Raw genomic sequence first — 25,503 nt, forward strand, 5'->3', positions numbered from 1 at the left:
ATAGATGCGAGAAGAGGTGAAATTTGTCTTTGGCAAAAATCCATGACAATATAACAGAGTAACACTTGGACACATACAGAACATACTAAGGTACAGTGGGACATAACATATTATAAACCGAGGCTATGATATAAAGCATAGCTATGACATCTTATGGAAAGTAGAATGATGTGTGACTCTTTAAGGCCAGTCACAGCATTTGCAGCTGTCTCTAAAGACTAAGCCAGCTTGGCAGTTTTGGATCCAGGTTATGCCATGGGCACAATTGTAGAAAGATCCTGGAGCATCAGGCTTGGCATACACCCCACCTGCCTTTCCAGCACAGAAGTTATCAGGTCCCCCGGTGGGCCTGGTAGAGGTGTCAGGTTGCTTTTTGGTTGTAGATGGAATCACTGGATTTGGATTTGGAGTGGTTGCAGGTTGTTTTTTGGTTGTAGATGGAGTCATTGAATTTGGGGTGGTTGTAGGTGGAAGGGGAGGAGGATCTGGAGGAGTGAGAGTCAGTTTGAACTTTGAAGTATTCTGGAAATTGTAATTAAAGGTGACCGAAGGTCAGTGGTGAAGCACTCAAAAGCCATACTTGAGTAAAAGTACAGATATCTTCCCAGAAAAAGACTGGTAAAAGTCAAAGTCACTCATTAGGATATTACTTGAGTAAAAGTCTTTAAAGTAGCTGATATTTTCTGTACTTAAGTATCAAAAGTAATTTTCTTGATAATAACACTGTAGAAGGAATCTCCTGCGCTTCAACCCCTCCACAGAGGGAGGTCGGTGCTCTCAGAACAGGACAAAACAATGTAAACAGGTCAATGGGCCACTTCCAAAAGGACTAACCCAATGAGTGAGCTGGAGCACACGAAGTCACTTAAATAAATTTAAGAGAGTCAAGTGACTCTGAAGAAGACGCAGTGCGCGTCGAAACGTCAGTTTTGTACCTTTATTAAATTTATTTAAGTGACTTCGTGTGCTCCAGCTCACTCATTGGGTTAGTCCTTTTGGAAGTGGCCCATTGACCTGTTTACATAATTTTCTTGATATTAAATGTACTTACCGGTATGTATTGAAAGTAAAAGTACAAGTAAATGCTGCTTTTAAAAAAGCAAGCAAAAGACATGCCTAGGCTTGAGGGGAAGTCTATTTCTTCTTCTTGAGTTTTATAGCGGTTGACAAACAATGTTATGTTGCATTACAGCCACCAACTGGAATGGCGTGTGGATCGTGATTAACGTAACTTGCAAACTAGGAGAACTGATTCGCCAAACCTGATTGCTTGCAGGCTAGCCCATTTCTTCTGATTTCACTTTGTAACTAAGATGCTTGGGGGGATATGTAGTGGAGTAAAAGGTGAAGAATTAAGGATAAGCTGAAATACATAAAAAAGGATATAACTAGCAATATCGGTCATTAAAAATTTCACCAACTTGAAGATAGGATGGATAGGATTTGACACTTTCAGAACCAAGTTGTTTTACCTGAACCCAGAAGAGAGCGCAGGTGGCTGATGAGGGGGTAGTTGCCCTGTCCACAGAACTGTCCGGCAAAGTCATCCAGGTCCAGAGCCCAGATGAAGGCTCCTCCAAACCTGTTGTCTTTTAGGTAACGGACCTGCGTGAATAAGAAGAAAGCACTTCAACAGTTGAATCTATGTCTATGTATCTGCATCTGTATCTGAGGCTGTGTAGCTGTACTTGTGTACAGCTGGCCACTGGCAGAGGAATTACCAAGTCATAGTTCTGTAGGAATAGATGACTACCTTAGTCTCAATACTGTCCTTGTTGTCAAATCCAATCCATTCTTTTCCGTTGGTGGCGTATGGAACTTTCTGATCCTCAATCCACTCGACACTGGACCCGGCCTCTTGAAGGAAAGTGCAGACCTGAAAAGAGGGGTCAGATATCACATTTTGATGCAATGCATTAAAATCCACAGAGGTAAATGCATTTGATGCATAACTGCCAATTTCACCTCATAATAGGACCAGAAGCCAGCCTGCCTGGTGTATTCGCCCGCAGCTGCAGGACCACTGGCTGGTGCTCCAACCTGACTGGATTCAGGTGAGGACAGGAGAAATGTCCGTCCATATGTACCAACGCCCATATTCAGCTTTTCTACAGGTGTTCCCTGGTCCCGCCAATACTTCATGGCAAAGTCCTGAAAGGAGAGAAAAAATAGAGTTGGATGGGGAAGAGAGAGTAAAACATCTCTAAATTGACAGAAATGCATTCCTGTAGCTAAAATATGAATCTCTTACAGTATTTAAGTAAACTTGGTCTCCAGTTTCATGGGATGCCTTGTATAAGGGGCTGTTATGTCCTGTGACCTTCTCCCAGGTGCCATGAAGGTCATACGTCATCACGTTAATGAAATCCAAGTACCTGAGAAAATGGAAATGAGATCAAGTTCACCAACACTTGACACCGGGTGTCACACCCGTTACTCATGGAAATCATGTGGACAATGAAACTTTGGTGTAGCCTACTTTGCAAGCTCTGCTATTTCATAACCAGTATCAATGGTTCCTTTCCCAGCAGACACAGCAGCAGTGACCATTAACCTTGGACGGCCAGTCGCTCTTCCCTCAGCCTCATAGGCCTCTAGGAGTTCCTATACAATGTAGAAACATGGTCTCATGTGTTCAACATCATACCTATATGGCATAAATATGTATCTCTGATGGTGACTATCCAACAAGAAGAATTGTGGATCTAACCTTGCATAATAGTGTGAATCGCTGTTTGTCCACTACAGGGCTTCCTCGTGCTCCAGGGTATTCCCAGTCCAGGTCGAGCCCATCAAAACCATGTTTTCTCAGCAGAGAGATAGAGGACTGGATGAACTTGCTTCTGTTGATTGGTGTTGACACCATCTTAGTGAATCTGGAGAGCATTTGAACAGAGAAAAGTGTTCTTAAAAGATTTATGCACATATTGATTTCCTTGTACCCTGCTAATCCGCTAACCCTTAAACGCCTGCTGGTCCATGTACATGGACCTTGATATTAATTCTTATTTTTGATAGTCTTAATTAATTATTTTTTTATTTTTTATTGATTCTTATCCATTGGTAACTTCATCTCTCATACCTCATATCAACATTTCATGCTTACTGAATTTTAACCCCTCAAATGCCAGTTTACTGTATTTACTGTACAATAAAATTTTCAGTAGAAAACACAAAATATTATTTTTTTCCCTTCCCATGAATGCCACCTGGTGGCGCTGTGGTGGGATTATCATAGCTATGGATTGGTCACATTTTTCACGGAAGAATTACTTTATTCCGGCTTCCATCTTTTGAGAATTGCAAATTTGCATTTTTTTAACTTTCATGGATCTTGATATTAGTACTTGTTTTTTATATTTATAAGTAAGTATTTGTAGTAATGTAGAATCCTGGCTTGCCTCTGGCCGGTGACACTTAGGAAAGACTAGGTGACAACCAAGTATAGTTTGGTGACGAGCTGGAGAGACAGTTGACGGCCGGAGAGACGGCAACCCGGTACGGGATGGGATTAGCACCCCATCTTGGCTCTCTCGTGAGGGAGAAATCCATAAACGCTACGGATTAGCCCCCTGAAAATCTGCGCAAGATCGGCGCGGCCTGGGGTCCTCCAGGCTAGAGCAAGGTGCTCGACGCAGGTAAATGACGTGCAGCGCACAGGCCCTCTTGGGGCGTCCTTGAGGCATCCCTTTCTGCCTCTGGATTGCCTTTGACATAAGGGGGGTCTGGTGAGACGAAGGAGGAGCACGGCCGGGAGAAACCCACAGAGCCTAGATCCTCCATGCACCGAAGGGCCAATACTGCGGCGTAGCACTAGCTCTATTGCAGCGGATTGGGTTTTTTACCCCTCCCGCGGGCAACGTTGCAGATAGAGTAGGAAGGCTGATCCGTAGCGGCTTCTGGGACGTGAGTCGGGGTCTTAATTGGCCTCGGCTGGGTCTACTGGGCGAGGGTGTATGATGTTGACAGACCCGAAACACCTAACGACCCCAGATAACATCACTGATGACACGTCCTAGCGCATGCGGTAGCAGTGTATTTGAGAATGTAGAATCCTGGCTTGCCTCTGGCCGGTGACACTTAGGAAAGACTAGGTGACAACCAAGTATAGTTTGGTGACGAGCTGGAGAGACAGTTGACGGCCGGAGAGACGGCAACCCGGTACGGGATGGGATTAGCACCCCATCTTGGCTCTCTCGTGAGGGAGAAATCCATAAACGCTACGGATTAGCCTCCTGAAAATCTGCGCAAGATCGGCGCGGCCTGGGGTCCTCCAGGCTAGAGCAAGGTGCTCGACGCAGGTAAATGACGTGCAGCGCACAGGCCCTCTTGGGGCGTCCTTGAGGCATCCCTTTCTGCCTCTGGATTGCCTTTGACATAAGGGGGGTCTGGTGAGACGAAGGAGGAGCACGGCCGGGAGAAACCCACAGAGCCTAGATCCTCCATGCACCGAAGGGCCAATACTGCGGCGTAGCACTAGCTCTATTGCAGCGGATTGGGTTTTTTACCCCTCCCGCGGGCAACGTTGCAGATAGAGTAGGAAGGCTGATCCGTAGCGGCTTCTGGGACGTGAGTCGGGGTCTTAATTGGCCTCGGCTGGGTCTACTGGGCGAGGGTGTATGATGTTGACAGACCCGAAACACCTAACGACCCCAGATAACATCACTGATGACACGTCCTAGCGCATGCGGTAGCAGTGTATTTGAGAATGTAGAATCCTGGCTTGCCTCTGGCCGGTGACACTTAGGAAAGACTAGGTGACAACCAAGTATAGTTTGGTGACGAGCTGGAGAGACAGTTGACGGCCGGAGAGACGGCAACCCGGTACGGGATGGGATTAGCACCCCATCTTGGCTCTCTCGTGAGGGAGAAATCCATAAACGCTACGGATTAGCCTCCTGAAAATCTGCGCAAGATCGGCGCGGCCTGGGGTCCTCCAGGCTAGAGCAAGGTGCTCGACGCAGGTAAATGACGTGCAGCGCACAGGCCCTCTTGGGGCGTCCTTGAGGCATCCCTTTCTGCCTCTGGATTGCCTTTGACATAAGGGGGGTCTGGTGAGACGAAGGAGGAGCACGGCCGGGAGAAACCCACAGAGCCTAGATCCTCCATGCACCGAAGGGCCAATACTGCGGCGTAGCACTAGCTCTATTGCAGCGGATTGGGTTTTTTACCCCTCCCGCGGGCAACGTTGCAGATAGAGTAGGAAGGCTGATCCGTAGCGGCTTCTGGGACGTGAGTCGGGGTCTTAATTGGCCTCGGCTGGGTCTACTGGGCGAGGGTGTATGATGTTGACAGACCCGAAACACCTAACGACCCCAGATAACATCACTGATGACACGTCCTAGCGCATGCGGTAGCAGTGTATTTGAGAATGTAGAATCCTGGCTTGCCTCTGGCCGGTGACACTTAGGAAAGACTAGGTGACAACCAAGTATAGTTTGGTGACGAGCTGGAGAGACAGTTGACGGCCGGAGAGACGGCAACCCGGTACGGGATGGGATTAGCACCCCATCTTGGCTCTCTCGTGAGGGAGAAATCCATAAACGCTACGGATTAGCCTCCTGAAAATCTGCGCAAGATCGGCGCGGCCTGGGGTCCTCCAGGCTAGAGCAAGGTGCTCGACGCAGGTAAATGACGTGCAGCGCACAGGCCCTCTTGGGGCGTCCTTGAGGCATCCCTTTCTGCCTCTGGATTGCCTTTGACATAAGGGGGGTCTGGTGAGACGAAGGAGGAGCACGGCCGGGAGAAACCCACAGAGCCTAGATCCTCCATGCACCGAAGGGCCAATACTGCGGCGTAGCACTAGCTCTATTGCAGCGGATTGGGTTTTTTACCCCTCCCGCGGGCAACGTTGCAGATAGAGTAGGAAGGCTGATCCGTAGCGGCTTCTGGGACGTGAGTCGGGGTCTTAATTGGCCTCGGCTGGGTCTACTGGGCGAGGGTGTATGATGTTGACAGACCCGAAACACCTAACGACCCCAGATAACATCACTGATGACACGTCCTAGCGCATGCGGTAGCAGTGTATTTGAGAATGAAAAAATTTTCTTATTTTTTATCGATCCATATCCGTTCCTGATTCCATTCCTCCCACCTCATATGCGTAGTTGAACATCCGGCTCAAAACACACGCTTGAACGACAGCATTTAGGCCATGAGCGAGGGAGCACAGAACTGGCCTCCATGGATGACGCTCTGACCGCCTCCGCCGCCCAAGGCGCTCCTTCGTGGGCATCGGATGTTACTGTGGCCCGCTGCGCCTCGCCGCTTTTGCGTGTCTCAACGCGGAAGTCATTGAAACCTCTTAGAACGGCATGGATCGCGACAAGATTACACATCTAGAGTCACTTTTTGACGCCGATTCCGAAAATGCTCGTCACGAGTCTCTAGAACGAACGGGCGCGGAGATACGATGTAGTTTCAACTAGGTAAGTTTTACAAAAAAAAACATGAAACTGCCCATTTTCGACTTCCAGCTAGTTTTCACAAGAAACACAAATGAGCTTCATCCTATGGAATCAAATAAGGGCCAAGCTTCAAATCATTAGTTTGCACCGGAAAATCCGCGTTCCCAGGTCATATGACCATGTTTCCATGATTGATAACTGCAGGGTATATTTCATGTAAATCTCCATGTAATTGGTTGCTGTGCTGTGCTGTGTGATGTGCTGGGGAAATAGGGGGGGGGGGGCAAACACAATAGAAACTACAAATTTGATGTCTTGAGTCGAACTGAGAGGTGTAAGATCAGAAAAATAATTATTTTTGGGGAAAGTGGCTGGGAGTCGAATTTTTTGTTTTTGTTTTTTTGCAAAATTAACATTGAAGTCAATGGGAAAACTATGCAATGGATTTTGAAGCCTTGTAACTCAACCAAATGTTCAATCAACCCCAAGGTTAGATATTAAGGTCAAATTTCAAGGTATTTGGTACAGGATGCCCGCTGAAAAAAATTAAATACATTAATTTTGTAAGAATTTCCTGGAGGTCTCAAAAAGGCGGTTTTAATGGAAGTCAATGACCGTGCCGGTGGACCTTAGCAGGCGTTTAAGGATTATTTGAGTTTCTGGGTGCCAGGACGATGTTTTTCTAGTTTTTTCAACGTGAATTACCATAATAAACCATAAAAAAAACCTGTGCTTAATCTTACACTTTTCGCTCCAGGATTTTCCAAATTACACTTACGCGATTATTGCTTCGCACCGGCTGGGTGGACCCGCAGGGTATAAGGGTTTTAACAGCTGGTGTTTTTAAATACATTTCTTATCGTCAACAAATTCTATAATAATAACATCAACTGCGGTTGCTCTACTCAGAGGTGGGCAAAAATACAAAATACAAAATACAAAAGTATTTTGATACAGATTACAAATACTTGCTCAAAAAATGTATCACAATACAATGGAATGGATTCAGCACACTTTATCCGGGCAGACTGATTGAATCATTGCAGATCTATTCAGACCTTAGGTCGCCACCGAAATGTTTTAGCCGGGGACCTTTGGTCGCTGCCGAATGTCGGCCCCTCAGAATGTTGGCTTGCATGACGCCCCTGGCCTTCTGTGAGGCCTTTTGACTTACAGTATAGGCAGCATTTCTACATGTTAACCTGAGGTGATCATGTTTAGCCATAGATATCTGACATCATAATAGTATATACAACTGAAATCTAGAAAAAACAGTAGGTCCCCACAACTTCACATCCACCATCATCATCATATGAAAGGGAGCCAGTGGACTTTGTTTGTTTGTTTACATTTTTGGCCCACTGATGATGTCACAATGGCTATGACATCATTTATGTCATCAGTGACATCATTATTGACTAAAATCATCTTATGACATCACTGATGATGTCATAGGCATGCGAAGTTGAGCAATTGTGCACTGCGTATGCCAATACAGCAGGCGAGGCCACGCAGCAGCCGAGCTGTGTATGCGAGCTGTAGGGCGGGTGAGGCCGCACAGCGGCCGAGCTACTGAGCCCGCGTAGCGAGCGAATCAATCAAGTGCTCTGCCTAGTGTCAGTAAATTGTCACATACAGTATATAGTCTTTATTTAACAATATAGAAATACAGCAACATGATTTATTCCACCACAAAATGTGACTTTTCAGTAGCATGTAACCATGGTATACTTAAAGTTGCCGCAGTATGGCTTTCATGGTGAGCAGAACTTGCTAATCCTGTGGCTAGTACTAGTTTAGACGAAGTGATGTGAAGTCCGAGTGTCCGACTCAAGACTCACCCTACTCTGCCTCTGATTTGTGGTTGAGTTTGTTCTGAGCCAATCAACCAATCAGAGGCGGAGTAGAAGTGACAGGGGCGGCTTTAGCTCAGGAGGTAGAGTGGGTCGGCCAATGACGCAAGGGTTGGCGGTTCGATCCCCGCTCCCTCCCATGTGTCCTTGGGCAAGACACCTAACCCTCCTTGCTCCCGATGGTGTGTAGGCACCCTGCGTGGCAGGTGTATGAATGGGTGAATGTAGACTATCTACTGATTGTAAAGCGCTTTGGATAAAAGCGCTATATAAATGCAGACCATTTACATCTCACATTGCGTTTTTTTTACTCCACGGTTTAAACCTGCGTCAATGTTTAAAATGTGTCAATTTGAGAATAAAATGTATTTTATGTATTTAAAATACGCAAAATACAAGGTCTGAAAGTATTTTGATACAAATTACATCTTATTTTTCTCTGTCCAGCCAAAATTTAAAATACTGCCCATCTCTGGCTCTACTCCCATTGCTTTCCGACTACCCACGTTCCCTTTTTAGCCTTCATACCAGAAATCATTGGCTCCAATTGACATTTGTAAGATAAAAAACTCACAAAGCTCACAAAGACAGTAAAAAAAAAGAAAAGAAAAAACTGCTACCATGAAAAGTCATGGCAATTACCAAATCAAACTCAAATGGGAACAAATTCTTCATTACACCGGGGACTATTTTCGAATTCGGTGCTACGGAACTTCTGAGATGGAAAACATGTTTATGGCTTATTAAGTCCGTCTGGTCCAGTGCATCGCAGTGATGAAATATGATGTTTATGGCATGGCTCTTTGATGTGATTTTAATCTTTTTTCTTTTCTTTTTTTATACAGTAGAGTTGTTCTATGGCTACTGAGACAGACATGGCTTCATTGGGCATCACCTACACGGACGAGACTTGTTAGCAAAACAAATTCATTTCTGATTTTGTTATTTTCATATAATTTTTTTGACGATAAGAAACACATAAAAAAACACCACCAGCCTTATCCTTGAAATGTTCTGATATATTGTGTCTAATGTTAAAACATCTCACTTTTCTGTGCCAAAGTTCCAGCCACCAACTGCCAACAGTGTTGTGAGATTAGGATTCCTATGGAAACATTCAAAGTTAGTTTTCAGCAATGATAATAACTTCATCACATTTCACACTGAATCTTGGTGTAAAGAACTGACCTGTCTTTGAGTCCATTAAAGGATTTGTAGAGTGTCTCATCATTCCATTCATAGGTGACCAGCTCATTGACATCATTAATTGAAGCAAAGGCATAGATCAGGTGGGTACACAGGTTTGGATCAATATTTGAAGGCATAAACTTCCCATCTCCAGATCTGTATTGGGCCCAGTTAGTGAAGTAACATCCAAGTCTGTAAGAAGAGGCTGAAATGGAAGATTAAGCATGTTACATTTTGAAGAATAATCAATTATAATTCATATAATTAATCTAATTATTAATGATTATTAATTAACTAACAATTAATCATTAAATTAATGACCCTGTTTATTTTAACAGCATGTAACATTTCAGGACTGTGCAGTTGCTGATAAGACGGTGTATTATGTTGATGCAATTTGTCAACTCACCCAAGCTGCCAAGGGTGCAACAGAGACCTTCAAAATCACAAATTCAGTTGGTAAGTAGGCTTTAAGGTTCAATTTGAAAAGAAAACATGTATTTAATCAATTTGCAATGTGCCTTACCTGCAATTAGAATGAGCTTGTTCATGGTGTTACCGCCTTGAAATGGTAAAAATAGAGACACATGAGGGTGGGCGGAGGGGGAGGACACACATACAAACTATGATATCATCAACCAGGAACAAATCATATGACTCCAAGCTTGTGTCATGAACCTGTTGCTGCACCGACTAAATCAACAGAAGCTCAGTCACAATCTCATGATGAGAGTCGTCATGTCATCATCAGGAGCTGCTGTACCATGTGATATAAAAGAGATGTGTATATACGCAGTGATGGAAATGTGTGGGAACGCCTGGGAATGGAGTTCCCAGAGTAAACGTTGAGAGGGAACGGCGAGAACAAGAGGGGGAACGGTGTTCCTCCTCAGGACAGGTTCCCCTCTTGCAATGCAGTGGAGATCAGAGCAGTGGAGAGGGGGGGGGGGGACATGAAAGGAGCAGAGAATCGTAGACAGCCCAACACCTTTGGCTCGGTCGTTGGGGAAAAAATTAAAATAATACAAGAAAATACCCTGGGTCAGCGACCCATAACACATGAACAGCGGCCCATGGGCATAACACTTAATTAAACAATAAAGGCTTTATGGTCCACCACTACACTCACTCACCTCTTCCGTCTCCGAAACCTCTGGACGCTGACATTCACAATATACCGCAGTTGTTGGTGGATGACTTGGCGCCACGCAAGAATAGATACATGGATGGAAGAGAATAGACAGTCAGGAGCAAGAGGTCCACTATTTGTACCTGCCAAACTAGATGGGAGACTCGTCAATAAAAGCCAAAGGTAGCATTCTATTGTTTGTCATGAGACTACCGCACCTTCTGATCTGATCATGTGACCCAGCTGCACTGTTCAGAGTGAAAGTCCCCCATGAACAAATAACAAAGGTTTTAGTATAGAGATAAAGTTTAGCCTAGGTGAGCTCTCTGCTCTGGTATTAATCTATTGGTAAGATCAAGGTCTTATCTTCTCTGAACGCTGACATTCACAATATACCACAGTTGTGGGTGGATGACTTGACTGGCGCACGCAAGAATAGATACATGGATGAAAGAGAAGAGACAGTCAGATGCAAGAGGTCCACATATGATATTTGTAATGAGAAGTGTGAGATAATATAATAATAAGAATGAGAACGTGTGCGTGCGTGTGCGTGTGTGTGTGCGTGCGTGCGTGCGTGCGTGCGTGCGTGTGCGTGTGTGTGTGTGTGCATGTGAGCAGAATTTTTTAAAGTTATTAGATTTTTTAAATGAGGTAATTAGGATGATGTGATGACATCAGTGATGAACTCCCATGGATCCACTAGTGGTAAAAGTTTTCTTTGGTTGCTGATAATACTGTATAATAGATGGAAATGTAAAAAGATAGTTCATTATCAAATATGTGAAAGGGAAATACTTTAAATTATTATTTGTGAAAAATGTGCTTTTGCATAGCCAAATTCCACATCTGGCTAAGATTACAGGCTGCCAGATTTTTTTCCTGTGGAAACAATGACAATGGACTATTTAGTCTTTTGTTTATGCATGAATAAGGTAAAATAAATAAAATGCTATATTCACTGACAACCACTATTGAGGTTGAAAATGAATCATGAGGTGTAAAGGTAATATGAATTTGCACACAAGAGCGTGAGACGCGTTGCTGAAAAATTGCACAATTTATCATTTTATTTGTAGGAATTTATTTTCATGGGGTATATGTTACATTCTTTAATTCTGAACACAACACAGTACACTAATGCAATTTTGAATTCATCCACATACTTTATTCCATTGCAAAAAAGTTAAAAGAACCTTTAAAATGTATCCTTTCCCTGTGAAAATTCTACTGTCTGTGAGTGTCAGAGATACTTGAATACATTTAAGTATACATTTGATTAAAATGAATGAATTAACAGGAAGAGCGCTTGACAATCAAATAAATGTGTTGCTATCTCTGTTCTAATGTCTGAATTGTAAGCATAAAGGACATGTCGCATGCATTCTTCAACAGTGATGAATCACAAGAAATTGCCTCACATAACACTTTTGGGTAATGCACGTGATAAGATATGATATGATAAGTTAAGGTAAGATCAACTTTATTGTCCCCGAGGCGAAATCTGTCTTCTGCAAAAACCCATGAAAACGTAACACTTGGACACATACCAGGGCCGTGCAGAGAGCCTTAGAGGGGCAGGGGCTCAAAAGTTAAAAAAGGGCACAACACCGCGGTGTCACTGTTGCTGACCCGCCAGTCAGTCGGATTTCGGCAGCTGTGTAGTGGGCAGGATGGCAAAGGCGTGACCCGTCCATCTCTGCCTCTGATTGGCCCAGGAGAGGAGGAGAGACGGAGGATAGGATAGCCAAGCGAATGTGTTGGATCAACAACGTTTGACGCTAGGCCAATCAGAGCCAGAGGAGTGCGGGTCATGCCTTCGCCATCCTGGGAAAAAAAATATCGCGCACGTCACAGAGACACAGACAATTACATAACTTCCGGTTGAAAGGTCAAACTGTCTGGACATTTTATTTATTGCTAAATTGTTATTTATTGTTATAAGTTATTCTTGAAGGGCACTGGGCATGATGCCTTCACTGTAAAAATAAAATAAAAAAATCTTTCAAAAAGGGCACTTTGGGCATCAGGGGAAAACGGGCAGGTGCTTGGCACCCCTAGCACCCCCTTCTGCACGTGCCTGACACATACAGAACATGACCAACAGACAGTACCGTATTGCGCTAAGGTACAGTGGGACATAACATATTACAAGCCTAGGCTATGATATAAAGCATAGCTATGACATCTTGTGGAATGATGTGACTCTTTAAGGCCAGTCACAGCATTTGCAGCTCTCTCTAAAGACTAAGCCGGTGTAGCAGTTTTGGATCCAGGTTATGCCATGGGCACAATTGTAGTAAGATCCTGGAGCATCAGGCTTGGCATAAACCCCACCTGGCTTTCCAGCGCAGAAGTTATCAGGTCCCCCGGTGGGCTTTTTGGTTGTAGGTGGAATCACTGGATTTGGATTTGGAGTGGTTGTACTACAAACCCACTTACAACTTGTAGGTTGGCTTGTGGTGGTAGACAGAGTCATTGGATTTGGGGTGGTTGTAGGTGGAAGGGGAGGAGGATCTGGAGGAGTGAGAGTCAGTTTTAAGTATTCTGTCAATTGGAATTAAAGGTGACCAAAGGGGAACAATTAAGGATAAGCTGAAGTACATAAAAAAAATCGAACTACAGTACCAATATCTGTCATTCAAAATTTCACCAACTTGAAGATTGGATGGATAGGATTTGACACTTTCAGAACCAATTTGTTTTACCTGAACCCAGAAGAGAGCGCAGGTGGCTGATGAGGGGGTAGTTGCCCTGTCCACAGAACTTTCCGGCAAAGTCATCCAGGTCCAGAGCCCAGATGAAGGCTCCTCCAAAGCTGTTGTCTTTTAGGTAACGGACCTGAGTGAATACGGAAGAAAGCACTTCAACAGTTGAATCTATGTCTATGTATCTGTATCTGTATCTGAGGCTGTGTAGCTGTACTTGTGTACAGCTGGCCACTGGCAGAGGAATTACCAAGTCATAGTTTTGTAGGAATAGATGACACAGCCGCGGCGGCAAGGGGGGGCTAGGGGGGGCTTGAGCCCCCCCTGAAATTAGCCAAGCCCCCCCTAAGCCCCCCCTGGAAATGTCTTTAGAGAAAAACAAAAACTTAATTTATAACAACTAAACTAGGCTAATACACAAATATTCTGAAGTTTATTCTAAAAATATAAATTAATTAAAAAAAGAATCCACTGATCGATGTATTAGTGCTCTGTTCATCAATAGTAGATTGAAAATTCCCAGCCTCCTTGAACACAGCATTTACACACCTCCGTGGCTGGCTGACCCATGCGCTGCACCGGGCCGCCCATTTTTTCTAGAGGGGCTCTCCCCCTACTGGCAAGTGATTATGGCATGGTGTGAGAGAAAGACCTCCCCTCTGCTCTGCTCAAAGTGGCGTGCTCCATCTCAAAGCGTCTCAACCGCGGAAGTTCAATTTCCTTACATACATGTCAATATCTACAGCTAAAATGGACATAAAACAAGCGTCTAGCGTTAGTATCGCGCGCCTTTATATTGATCAAGCCTTTATGTTGATGGCCATCACAAAGGAGATACTTTATTTTGCTTTGTACACGGACTGGACTGGACACAGCACAGGATCGAGCGCACTCATGTTAAAAGGTAGGCAGGGCATGGAATTTATATTTGATATACATAATGGCTTTGTTAAGACTGCGTTGCCTACTGTGCTGTTGTGTTTTTTGGCCGCCATGCCGTGCTCATGCATGTGGTGTGAATGTGTTTGTATAGTTAGAGTCTTATTTCATGACGTGTGCGTCATGTACAGTACAAAGACGATGTGCTGCCTTGTGGCGCCGGGCAGTTGTGTCGGGGATGGCGTTTCTTTGAGGCATGTGAAGCTGCTGTACGCATATTAAACCTATTGGACTGTTGCTGACTGTTACATAACTGTCATTCTCCCATGAAAGTTTGTTGTTTTAGATCACAGCTTCTGCGTGGGAAGTGGGCACCTCTTTCAGGCCCCGTTTGTGTGCTATAGACGGTTAATGAGACCTCACACAACCTCCCAGTCTCAGGGCGGACACTCAGACCACAAGGCCACTGAGCTGGTCACTATACAGTCTTGTCACTGGTGTGATTGTTATATAGTGCAGTCTATATGAATGGTTCTATTTCTTTTTTACTCTGGCACAGACTATTGATGAATGGATGTGCCTGTGTATGTGGCACTGTTTATTTACTGTACATATAGCCTATATGCAGTGATTAGCCTAATTTGTCTCTAAAATATAGCACATTTTAAATCTTTTGTGTAATTTGTGAATATAAACTCTTGATTTACCATCTAAATGTGTGTGCTGCATATAGCCTTGTGTAACTGGACTCATCAGTCTCAACATACAGTGTGACAAAGGGCTAAATACACAGTCAGTCTTCAGCTCATTGAAGCACTTACATGCATAATGTTGGGTTGGGGATTTGGCTCTCAATGGAAAAGCAGTGGGCCCTCCTTGTCTAATAATAGAGCCTAATTCACACCCTATCAATCATATTATTATTATTTCTTATATTAGTGGTTCTCGACCTTTTTACACAAGTACCTGAGAAATTACCACCATATGAATGTATGAGAGGGAGGGGCCCCCGCGTACCACCAGTGGTACCTGTACCACAGGTTGAGAAGAGAACCACTGTCTATTTATGTAGAAAAAGTTAGCCCCCGCTGTAAATATTTAAGCCCCCCCTTAGCCCCCCAGCCACGATTGGCTGGAGCCGCTACTGATGACTACCTTAGTCTCAATACTGTCCTTGTTGTCAAATCCAATCCATTCATTTCCGTTGGTGGCATATGGAACTTTCTGATCCTCAATCCACTGGACACTAGCCCCACCCTCTTGAACGAAAGTGCAGACCTGAAAAGAGGGGTCAGATATCACATTTTGATGCAATGCGTTACAATTAACAGAGATAAATGCATTTGATGCATAACTGCCAATTTCACCTCATAATAGGACCAGAAGCCAGCCTCCTTGGTGAAAGGGCCTGCAGCTGCAGGACCACTGGCTGGTGCTCCAACCTGACTGGATCCAGAGGACAGCTGAAATGCCCGTCCATATGTACCAAATCCCATATTCAGCTTTTCTACAGGTGTTCCCTGGTCTCGCCAATACTTCATGGCAAAGTCCTGAAATCAGAGGAAAAAATTTAGTTGGATGGGGAAGAGAGAGTGAAACACATCTCTAAAATTGACAGAAATACATTCCTGTAGCTAAAATATGATTCTCTTACAGTATTTAAGTAAACTTGGTCTCCAGTTTCATGGGCTGCCTTGTATAAGGGGCTGTTATGTCCTGTGACCTTCTCCCAGGTGCCATGAAGGTCATACGTCATCACGTTAATGAAATCCAAGTACCTGAGAAAATGGAAATGAGATCAAGTTCACCAACACTTGACACCGGGTGTCACACCCGTTACTCATGGAAATCATGTGGACAATGAAACTTTGGTGTAGCCTACTTTGCAAGCTCTGCTATTTCATAACCAGTATCAATGGTTCCTTTCCCAGCAGACACAGCAGCAGTGACCATTAACCTTGGACGTCCAGTCGCTCTCCCCTCAGCCTCATAGGCCTCTAGGAGTTCCTATATAATGTAGAAACATGGTCTCATGTGTTCAACATCATACCTATATGGCATAAATATGTATCTTTGATGGTGACTATCCAACAAGAAGAATTCTGAATCTAACCTTGCATAATAGTGTGAATCTCTGTTTGTCCACTACAGGGCTTCCTCGTGCTCCAGGGTATTCCCAGTCCAGGTCTAGACCATCAAAACCATGTTTTCTCAGCAGAGAGATAGAGGACTGGATGAACTTGCTTCTGTTGATTTCTGTTGACACCACCTTAGTGAATCTGGAAAGCATTTGAACAGAACAAAAGTTCTCAAAAGATTTATGCACATATTGATTTTAAAGGATACGTTTAAATACATTTCAAATCAACAAATTCTATGATAATAAAAGCAACAATGCATTTTCTCCATCTACTGATTTTGTTATTTTCTTAGGATTTTTTTTTACAGTAAGAAACACGTAAAAAAAACACCAGCTTTATCCTTGAAATGTTCTGATATATTGTGTGTAACGTTAAAACATCTCACTTTTCTGTGCCAAAGTTCCAGCCACCAACTGCCAACAGTGTTTTGAGATTAGGATTCCTATGGAAACATTCAAAGTTAGTTTTCAGCAATGATAACTTCATCACATTTCACACTGAATCTTGGTGTGAAGAACTGACCTGTCTTTGAGTTCATTAAAGGATTTGTAGAGTGTCTCATCATTCCATTCGTAGGTGACCAGCTCATTGACATCATTAATTGAAGCAAAGGCATAGATCAGGTGGGTACACAGGTTTGGATCAACATTTGAAGGCATAAACTTCCCATCTCCAGATCTGTATTGGGCCCAGTTAGTGAAGTAACATCCAAGTCTGTACGAAGAGGCTGAAATGGAAGATTAAGCATGTTACATTTTGAACAATAATCAATTATAATTCATATAATTAATCTAATTATCAATTAATTAACTAATAATTAATCATTAAATTAATAACCCTGATTATTTTAACACCATGTAACATTTCAGGACTGTGCACTTGCTGATAAGACTGTGTGTATTATTGATGCAATTTGTCAACTCACCCAAGCTGCCAAGGGTGCAACAGAGACCTTCAAAATCACAAATTCAGTTGGTAAGTAGGCTTTAAGGTTCAATTTGAAAAAAATAAAACATGGTTTGAATCAATTTGCAATGTGCCTTACCTGCAATTAGAATCAGCTTGTTCATGGTGTTACCGCAGTTGTTGGTGGATGACTTGACGCATGCGAGAATAGGTACATGGACGTAAGAGATGAGACAGTCAGGAGCAAGAGCTCTGCTATTTGTACCTGCCAAGGGGCGTGTCGTGTTTAGTTTAGCTCGTCTACTCAGTGTCAGAAATCCCCTGCCGACCCTCCTCCTCCCACCGCTCCTCATCCCTCTGGGCGCTTTTTGGTTACACCCCGGTTAATTTCAACTGTCTGATCCCCTCAATTACCGCCCATAATCTCCAGGTAAACAGAAGCATCGTCTTTACGCATTGACATGGTGACTGAGGGACAAAACACCCTAGAGTTCTCCCTTGACCTAATCCCCTCGAGTCGAACCCCCCTGTAACGTGGGATCACATATCCTACAACGCCAACGAGCACATTCAGCGGAGGAGCGATGTCGTCCAGGACACCACGGCTTCATGCTGCTCAGGAAGCAGCAGCCAAATAGCATGAAGAAGCAGGAAGAAAAGAGGAAGTTAGAGGCTATTGCATTATGATCATATAATTCAGTAATCATAAGGTTTATAATCAGTTAAGTTTAAGTGGTAATCAGATTTTTGTATGTGTTTAACAGAGTATAAGTTGTAATCAATGTGTTCTAAATGTGTCTGGTGGATAAATGTGAAACTGTACAGTTAAAACGTTGTGGGTTTTACACACACACACACACACACACACACACACACACACACACACACACACACACACACACACACACACACACACACACACACACACACACACACACACGGCGTTGTGTAGGTGGTACTTGCAGCAACCCATGTGTAGGGCTTGCCCAGGGGTGGATACGAACCGCCGACCTTCGGCTTGGGAGTCCGACATGTTAACCGCAACGCCAAGAGAGCTAGCTCCCTTGGTGGAGCTGATTAATATGCCTTTATACTGGGGGAGTGAGTTTAACCAATCCACTCGCTACGACACTCACGAGGAATCCGCACTGATTCACCTCGGTTACACACACACACACACACACACACACACACACACACACACACACACACACACACACACACACAGCATAGACACACAGAGAAACGCACACACATATGGGCCTGTGGGGAAATGGTGTGTGGAAACATGTATCATGTGTTTGGAATCATAGTGGGGTAATCACTTATAACCATGGATGCAACTGTAGGCTATGTAAAGGGTTAATGATCAATAATCAGTAACCATATGGCCAGTGATCAATAACAATATTCAGAGAATCTGGAACAGTCATTGGAACAGTGGGCCTTGATGTTAGCTCACTCGCGCGCACACAGGGCGTATTGAAAAGGCCTCAAGTTGGTTGAGGAAGTGAGTTGCAAATAACACACACATTCTCCTGCACACTTGAATATAAGCCCACACCTACATAAGAGGAAGTGCATAGATTTATATAGTGTTCTGGTTTGGAAGTTGCAGGTGCAGAAAATGGGGAAGCGGTCAGGAGGTTACAGGAATAGAGTTCCGTACCAAGTTAAAGGTTTTGCAAGAACCACGATGACTTGGTGAGAAATGGATATAAAAGCAGCGGGTAACTAGAGAGAAGGGCTTCTTGTTCTGGACGGCGTGCAGGTGCTACACTCGACCTTTGACCTGAGACCAACCAGCAAAAGTCAGCCGGAGAGGAGAGGAGATCTTGACCTCTAGAAGCAACCCATCCTGATATTAACGGGTAGGAACCTGACAAAGGTTTAGGATGTGTAGACCTTATAATAAGATGTCATCTTTTATCCACTAACAGCTAAAAGTAGGTGTGGAAATGGATGAAAGCGAGAGTGTGTTTTGAATGGACATTCATCTATTTTCATCTGGTTATGAAACCAACGGATGTTTCACAAGCTAGAAAGTGGCATTGTGCTGCCTGTCGCCCTGTTGGGTGGTATGTAAAGGAGAGGAGTTTTATGAGAAGATAAGAACATGATTTCTCAACATGGCCGCCTGACAGCTTCAGATATATGGCTTCCTGGAATACAGAGGAAATGGGCTGTTATCATTCATTTTAAAGTGGACATTGTTTACTCCGTTTTCAGACATTACTATCGAGGCGTGGTGAAGCTATAAGACACCGGTGCTCGCCCTCACTGGGACCGTGTGTGGGTGGTGTTTTAGCTGGAAGTGGTCGAAATAAAGGAGTTATAAATTAACAATCGACTTCTAGAATTCACTGGTGAATTATGGGAAGTGGTTACAGGCGACATGAGTCCAGGTCGTCAGGAGTGCGTGAGACCACAGGAACAATTGCCACTACTACCCCCATAACAGATGTTAGCTCAAAGAGGAACTAAAAGTTACAGTAAATGTTTCTGACGCTGAGTAGACGAGCTAAACTAAACACGACACGCCCCTTGGCAGGTACAAATGGCGGACCTCTTGCTCCTGACTGTCTCTTCTCTTCACTTCATACAGTATATTGTGGATGTCAGCGTCCAGAGGTTTTGAGACAGAAGAGGTGAGTGTGTGTAGTTGTGGACCATAACGCCTTTATTGTTTAATGCCTCGCAGTGTTATGCCCATGGGCCGCTGACCTATCCCCCCCGCCAACGACCGGCCGCAAGGTGTTAGCCTGGGTAAACCCATCCCCCATGTGACCTGCTCTCAGGCTTACCCTGCTCTCAGTCACTAGTAGTGACTGAAAGCAGGTCACGTGGAGGCTGGGTTTACCCAGGCTAGCAAGGTGTGTCGGCCCAAAGGGGGAAATGTCCGGTAGATTATAATGCCAGTCCAGGGCTGCCTACTATTCTCTGCTCCTTTCATGCTGCCTCCTCTCCACTGCTCTGCTCTCCACTGCATTGGTTGTAAGACATTTTGGGAATGGGAACCTGTCCTGAGGAGGAATGCCGTTCCCCCTCTTGTTCTTGCTGTTCCCTCTCAACATTTACTCTGGGAACTCCATTCCTAGGCGTCCCCCTAACCCCCCCCCCCCCCCCCCCCCCCCCCGTGACTGAACTTCTGAAGTCAGTGCAGCAACAGGTTCATGACACAAGCTTGGAGTCATATGATTTGTTCCTGGTTGATGATATCATACTTTGTATGTGTGTCTCATGTGATCTCTATTTTTACCATTTCAAGGCGGTAACACCATGAACAAGCTCATTCTAATTGCAGGTAAGGCACATTGCAAATTGATTGAATCAATGTTTTCTTTTCAAATTGAACCTTAAAGCCTACTTACCAACTGAATCTGTGATTTTGAAGGTCTCTGTTGCACCCTTGGCAGCTTGGGTGAGTTGACAAATTGCATCAACATAATACACCGTCTTATCAGCAACTGAGTCCTGAAATGTTACATGCTGTTAAAATAAACAGGGTTATTAATTTAATGATTAATCATTAGTTAATTAATTAATAATAATTGATAATTAGATTAATTATTTGATTTATAATTGATTATTGTTCAAAATGTTACATGCTTATTCTTCCATTTCAGCCTCTTCGTACAGACTTGGATGTTACTTCACTAACTGGGCCCAATACAGATCTGGAGATGGGAAGTTTATGCCTTCAAATATTGATCCAAACCTGTGTACCCACCTGATCTATGCCTTTGCTTCAATTAATGATGTCAATGAGCTGGTCACCTATGAATGGAATGATGAGACACTCTACAAATCCTTTAATGGACTCAAAGACAGGTCAGTTCTTTACACCAAGATTCAGTGTGAAATGTGATGAAGTTATCATTGCTGAAAACTAACTTTGAATGTTTCCATAGGAATCCTAATCTCAAAACACTGTTGGCAGTTGGTGGCTGGAACTTTGGCACAGAAAAGTGAGATGTTTTAACGTTACACACAATATATCAGAACATTTCAAGGATAAAGCTGGTGGTGTTTTTTATGTGTTTCTTATTGTCAAAACAAACATCCTGTGAAAATAACAAAATCAACAATTAATTTGTTTTGCTAACAAGTCTCGTCCGTGTAGGTGATGCCTACTATGTCTCAGTAGCCATAGATCAACTCTACTGTATAAAGACAAGAAAAAGAAAAGATTAAAATCACATGAAAGAGCCATAAACCGCATATTTCATCACTGCGATGCACTGGACCAGACGGACTTAATAAGCCATAAACATGTTTTCCATCTCAGAGGTTCCGTAGCACCGAATTCGAAAATAGTCCCTGGTGTAATGAAGAATTTGTTCCCATTTGAATTTGATTTGGTAATAGCCACGACTTTTCATGGTAACAGTTTTTGTTTTTGTTTTTTTAACTGTCTTTGTGAGCTTTGTGAGTTTTTTACCTTACAAATGTCAATTGGAGCCAATGATTTCTGGTATGAAGGCTAAAAAGGGAATGTGGAAAGTCGAAGAGCAATGGAAGTAGAGCAAACACACTTGATTTTATTATCATAGGATTTGTTGATGATTTGAAATGTATTTAAAAAACCCAGCCATATGCTTTAAAATCAATATTTATAAAAGCATATCTTTTTTTACTCACACTTCTTTCTGTTCAAATGCTCTCCAGATTCACTACGATGGTGTCAACACCAATCAACAGAAGCAAGTTCATCCAGTCCTCTATCTCTCTGCTGAGAAAACATGGTTTTGATGGTCTAGACCTGGACTGGGAATACCCTGGAGCACGAGGAAGCCCTGTAGTGGACAAACAGAGATTCACACTATTATGCAAGGTTAGATCCACAATTCTTCTTGTTGGATAGTCACCATCAGAGATACATATTTATGCCATATAGGTATGATGTTGAACACATGAGAACGTCCCATGTTTCTACATTGTATAGGAACTCCTAGAGGCCTATGAGGCTGAGGGAAGAGCGACTGGACGTCCAAGGTTAATGGTCACTGCTGCTGTGGCTGCTGGGAAAGGAACCATTGATACTGGTTATGAAATAGCAGAGCTTGCAAAGTAGGCTACACCAAAGTTTCATTGTCCACATGATTTCCATAAGTAACGGGTGTGACACCCGGTGTCAAGTGTTGGTGAACTTGATCTCATTTCCATTTTCTCAGGTACTTGGATTTCATTAACGTGATGACGTATGACCTTCATGGCACCTGGGAGAAGGTCACAGGACATAACAGCCCCTTATACAAGGCATCCCATGAAACTGGAGACCAAGTTTACTTAAATACTGTAAGAGATTCATATTTTAGCTACAGGAATGTGTTTCTGTCAATTTAGAGATGTGTTTTACTCTCTCTTCCCCATCCAACTCTATTTTTTCCTCTGATTTCAGGACTTTGCCATGAAGTATTGGCGAGACCAGGGAACACCTGTAGAAAAGCTGAATATGGGCTTTGGTACATATGGACGGACATTTCACCTGTCCTCTGGATCCAGTCAGCTTGGAGCACCAGCCAGTGGTCCTGCAGCTGCAGGCCGTTTCACCAAGGAGGCTGGCTTCTGGTCCTATTATGAGGTGAAATTGGCAGTTATGCATCCAATAGAGACACTGCAAAACGCGTCATCATTCAGAAACCACGCCCAAGACGGGGGAAAACAGAAACCCCCCCCTCCAATCCTGGCGTTCTCCTATGTCACGTGCATGGTTGCGTGTTGCACAAAAAGATCGTATATACGGAAGATGAACACTACAACTTACTTCTTGACAGCTAGATCCACATTTTTCTTCTCGCCAATTCTCAATGGCTTCCTTGTTTTGCTCAGGAGTACAAAAAAACTTTAACTGGCGATTTTCTACATTTGTTGTCTGCGCAGCCCACCACACAACAGCTTTTAGCTATGTTTAATTCAAGGAAAATGACGCTGGTGTGTGGAAATGAACGGAGCTTTTACCCCGTGATGGGCGTGGCCTATTTCATGCAGTGTCTCTATGCATTTATCTCTGTGGATTTTAATGCATTGCATCAAAATGTGATATCTGACCCCTCTTTTCAGGTCTGCACTTTCCTTCAAGAGGGTGGGGCTAGTGTCCAGTGGATTGAGGATCAGGAAGTTCCATATGCCACCAACGGAAATGAATGGGTTGGATTTGACAACCAGGACAGTATTGACACTAAGGTAGTCAGTCATCTATTCCTACAAAACTATGACTCCGTAATTCCTCTGCCAATGGCCAGCTGTACACAAGTACAGCTACATAGATCCAGATACAGATGCAGATACATAGACATAGATTCAACTGTTGAAGTGCTTTCTTCTGTATTCACGCAGGTCCGTTACCTAAAAGACAACAGGTTTGGAGGAGCCTTCATCTGGGCTCTGGACCTGGATGACTTTGCCGGAAGGTTCTGTGGACAGGGCAACTACCCCCTCATCAGCCACCTGCGCTCTCTTCTGGGTTCAGGTAAAACAAATTGGTTCTGAAAGTGTCAAATCCTATCCATCCTATCTTCAAGTTGGTGAAATTTTTAATGACAGATATTGGTAGTTATATCCTTTTTTATGTATTTCAGCTTATCCTTAATTCTTCACCTTTTACTCCACTACATATCCCCCAAGCATCTTAGTTACAAAGTAAAATCAGAAGAAATTGGCTAGCCTGCAAGCAATCAGGTTTGGCGAATCAGTGCTCAGTTTGCAAGTTAATCACGATCGACACACCATTCCAGTTGGTGGCTGTAATGCAACATAACGTTGTTTGTCAACCGCTATAAAACTCAAGAAGAAGAAATAGACTTCCACTCAAGCCTAGGCATGTCTTTTGCTTGCTTTTTTTAAAAGCAGCATTTACTTGTACTTTTACTTTTACTAGTACATTTAATATCAAGAAAATTACTTTTGATACTTAAGTACAGAAAATATCAGCTACTTTAAGACTTTTACTCAAGTAATATTCTAATGAGTGACTTTGACTTTTTCCGGGAAGATATCTGTACTTTTACTCAAGTATGGCTTTCGAGTGGTTTATACACCACTGACCTTCGGTCACCTTTAATTACAATTTCCAGAATACTTAAAACTGACTCTCACTCCTCCAGATCCTCCTCCCCTTCCACCTACAACCACCCCAAATCCAATGACTCCATCTACAACCAAAAACCAACCTACAACCACTCCAAATCCAAATCCAGTGATTCCATCTACAACCAAAAAGCAACCTGACACCTCTACCAGCCCCACCGGGGGACCTGATAACTTCTGTGCTGGGAAGGCAGGTGGGGTGTATGCCAAGCCTGATGCTCCAGGATCTTTCTACAATTGTGCCCATGGCATAACCTGGATCCAAAACTGCGCAGCTGGCTTAGTCTTTAGAGACAGCTGCAAATGCTGTGACTGGCCTTAAAGAGTCACACATCATTCTACATTCCACAAGATGTCATAGCTATGCTTTATATCATAGCCTTGGTTTATAATACAGTATGTACCTTAATATGTACTGTACCTTAGTGCAATACGGTACTGTCTGTTGGTCATGTTTTTAAGTGTTACTCTGTTTTCATGGATCTTTGTCCAAGACAAATTTCGCCTCGGGGACAATAAAGTTGATCTTACCTGATCTTATCTTATCTTATCTTATCTTATCTTATCTTATCTTATCTTATCTTATCTTATCTTATCTTATCATGTGTATTACCCAAAAGTGTTGTGTGAGGCAATTTCTTGTGATTCATCACTGTTGAAGAAAGCATGTGACATGTCCTTTATGCTTACAATTCAGACAATAGAACAGAGATAGCAACACATTTATTTTATTGTCAAGCGCTCTTCCTGTTCATTCATTTTAATCAAATGTACTCAAGTGTCTCTCACACTCACAGACAGCATAATTTTCATTTTCACAGGGGTTCTTTTAACTTTTTCCAATGAAATAATGTATGTGGATGAATTCAAAATTGCATTAGTGTACTGTGTTGTGTTCAGAATTAAAGAATGTAAAATATACCCCATGAAAATAAATTCCTACAAATGAAATGATAAATTGTGCAATTTTTCAGCAGTGCGTCTCACGCTCTTGTGTGGGATTTCGAAATGCAGGAAATTCCCACTATAGGTGTCGCCAGGACCACATGATGACACACACGCTCTCATGAGGGGAAAACAACACCAGTAAACACTGCGCCCCCTGCGGGCTGGTAATCAGTTTGCATTCAAACTAAATTCAAACTCACACTCCTAAGTGTCTTTTCAATAACATAATTTACAGTTCAAATATTTATACACACT

The 25,503-nt window shown here is 43.3% G+C and overlaps 3 protein-coding genes across 3 annotated transcripts; 1 reads left to right on the forward strand and 2 right to left on the reverse strand.

Annotated features, from left to right (window-relative positions):
* Window positions 1-124: 124 nt before the first annotated feature.
* LOC310781460 (acidic mammalian chitinase-like) lies at window positions 125-9,999 on the reverse strand (the record flags this gene model as incomplete). Its single annotated transcript, XM_083642099.1, has 11 exons — window positions 125-485; window positions 1,473-1,605; window positions 1,754-1,876; window positions 1,966-2,151; window positions 2,252-2,375; window positions 2,480-2,604; window positions 2,711-2,876; window positions 9,309-9,365; window positions 9,449-9,653; window positions 9,858-9,884; window positions 9,975-9,999. The coding sequence occupies 11 exons, from the start codon at window positions 9,997-9,999 to the stop codon at window positions 181-183; spliced, it is 1,476 nt and encodes a 491-aa protein (XP_083498225.1). The 3' UTR covers window positions 125-180.
* Window positions 10,000-13,265: 3,266 nt separating this feature from the next.
* On the reverse strand, window positions 13,266-17,257 carry LOC310780662 (acidic mammalian chitinase-like; the record flags this gene model as incomplete). Its single annotated transcript, XM_083641179.1, has 9 exons — window positions 17,231-17,257; window positions 16,828-17,032; window positions 16,691-16,747; window positions 16,278-16,443; window positions 16,047-16,171; window positions 15,819-15,942; window positions 15,532-15,714; window positions 15,320-15,442; window positions 13,266-13,418 (listed from the first exon to the last, which is right to left on the reverse strand). The coding sequence occupies exons 2-9, from the start codon at window positions 16,962-16,964 to the stop codon at window positions 13,266-13,268; spliced, it is 1,068 nt and encodes a 355-aa protein (XP_083497305.1). The 5' UTR covers window positions 16,965-17,032; window positions 17,231-17,257.
* A 1,620-nt stretch (window positions 17,258-18,877) lies between these two features.
* Window positions 18,878-25,227, forward strand: LOC310781458 (acidic mammalian chitinase-like). Its single transcript, XM_083642097.1, has 12 exons — window positions 18,878-19,082; window positions 20,480-20,515; window positions 20,606-20,632; window positions 20,838-21,042; window positions 21,123-21,179; window positions 21,880-22,045; window positions 22,157-22,281; window positions 22,386-22,509; window positions 22,613-22,795; window positions 23,275-23,397; window positions 23,551-23,683; window positions 24,318-25,227. Exons 2-12 carry the CDS (start codon window positions 20,491-20,493, stop codon window positions 24,620-24,622), a joined length of 1,473 nt encoding a protein of 490 aa, XP_083498223.1. The 5' UTR covers window positions 18,878-19,082; window positions 20,480-20,490; the 3' UTR covers window positions 24,623-25,227.
* Window positions 25,228-25,503: the final 276 nt, after the last annotated feature.

Source organism: Poromitra crassiceps (assembly GCF_964638095.1).
Source record: "Poromitra crassiceps genome assembly, chromosome: 8".
In the NCBI taxonomy this organism is placed as follows: Eukaryota; Metazoa; Chordata; class Actinopteri; order Beryciformes; family Melamphaidae; genus Poromitra; species Poromitra crassiceps.

What these genes read in the sequence shown, in the direction of transcription:
- LOC310781458 (XM_083642097.1), top strand. Translation starts at nt 20,491, where the DNA reads ATGAACAAGCTCATTCTAATTGCAG. An exon ending in GCTTCTGGTCCTATTATGAG is followed by an intron (nt 22,796 to 23,274) that starts GTGAAATTGGCA and finishes CCCTCTTTTCAG; the next exon opens with GTCTGCACTTTCCTTCAAGA. An exon ending in AGGACAGTATTGACACTAAG is followed by an intron (nt 23,398 to 23,550) that starts GTAGTCAGTCAT and finishes GTATTCACGCAG; the next exon opens with GTCCGTTACCTAAAAGACAA.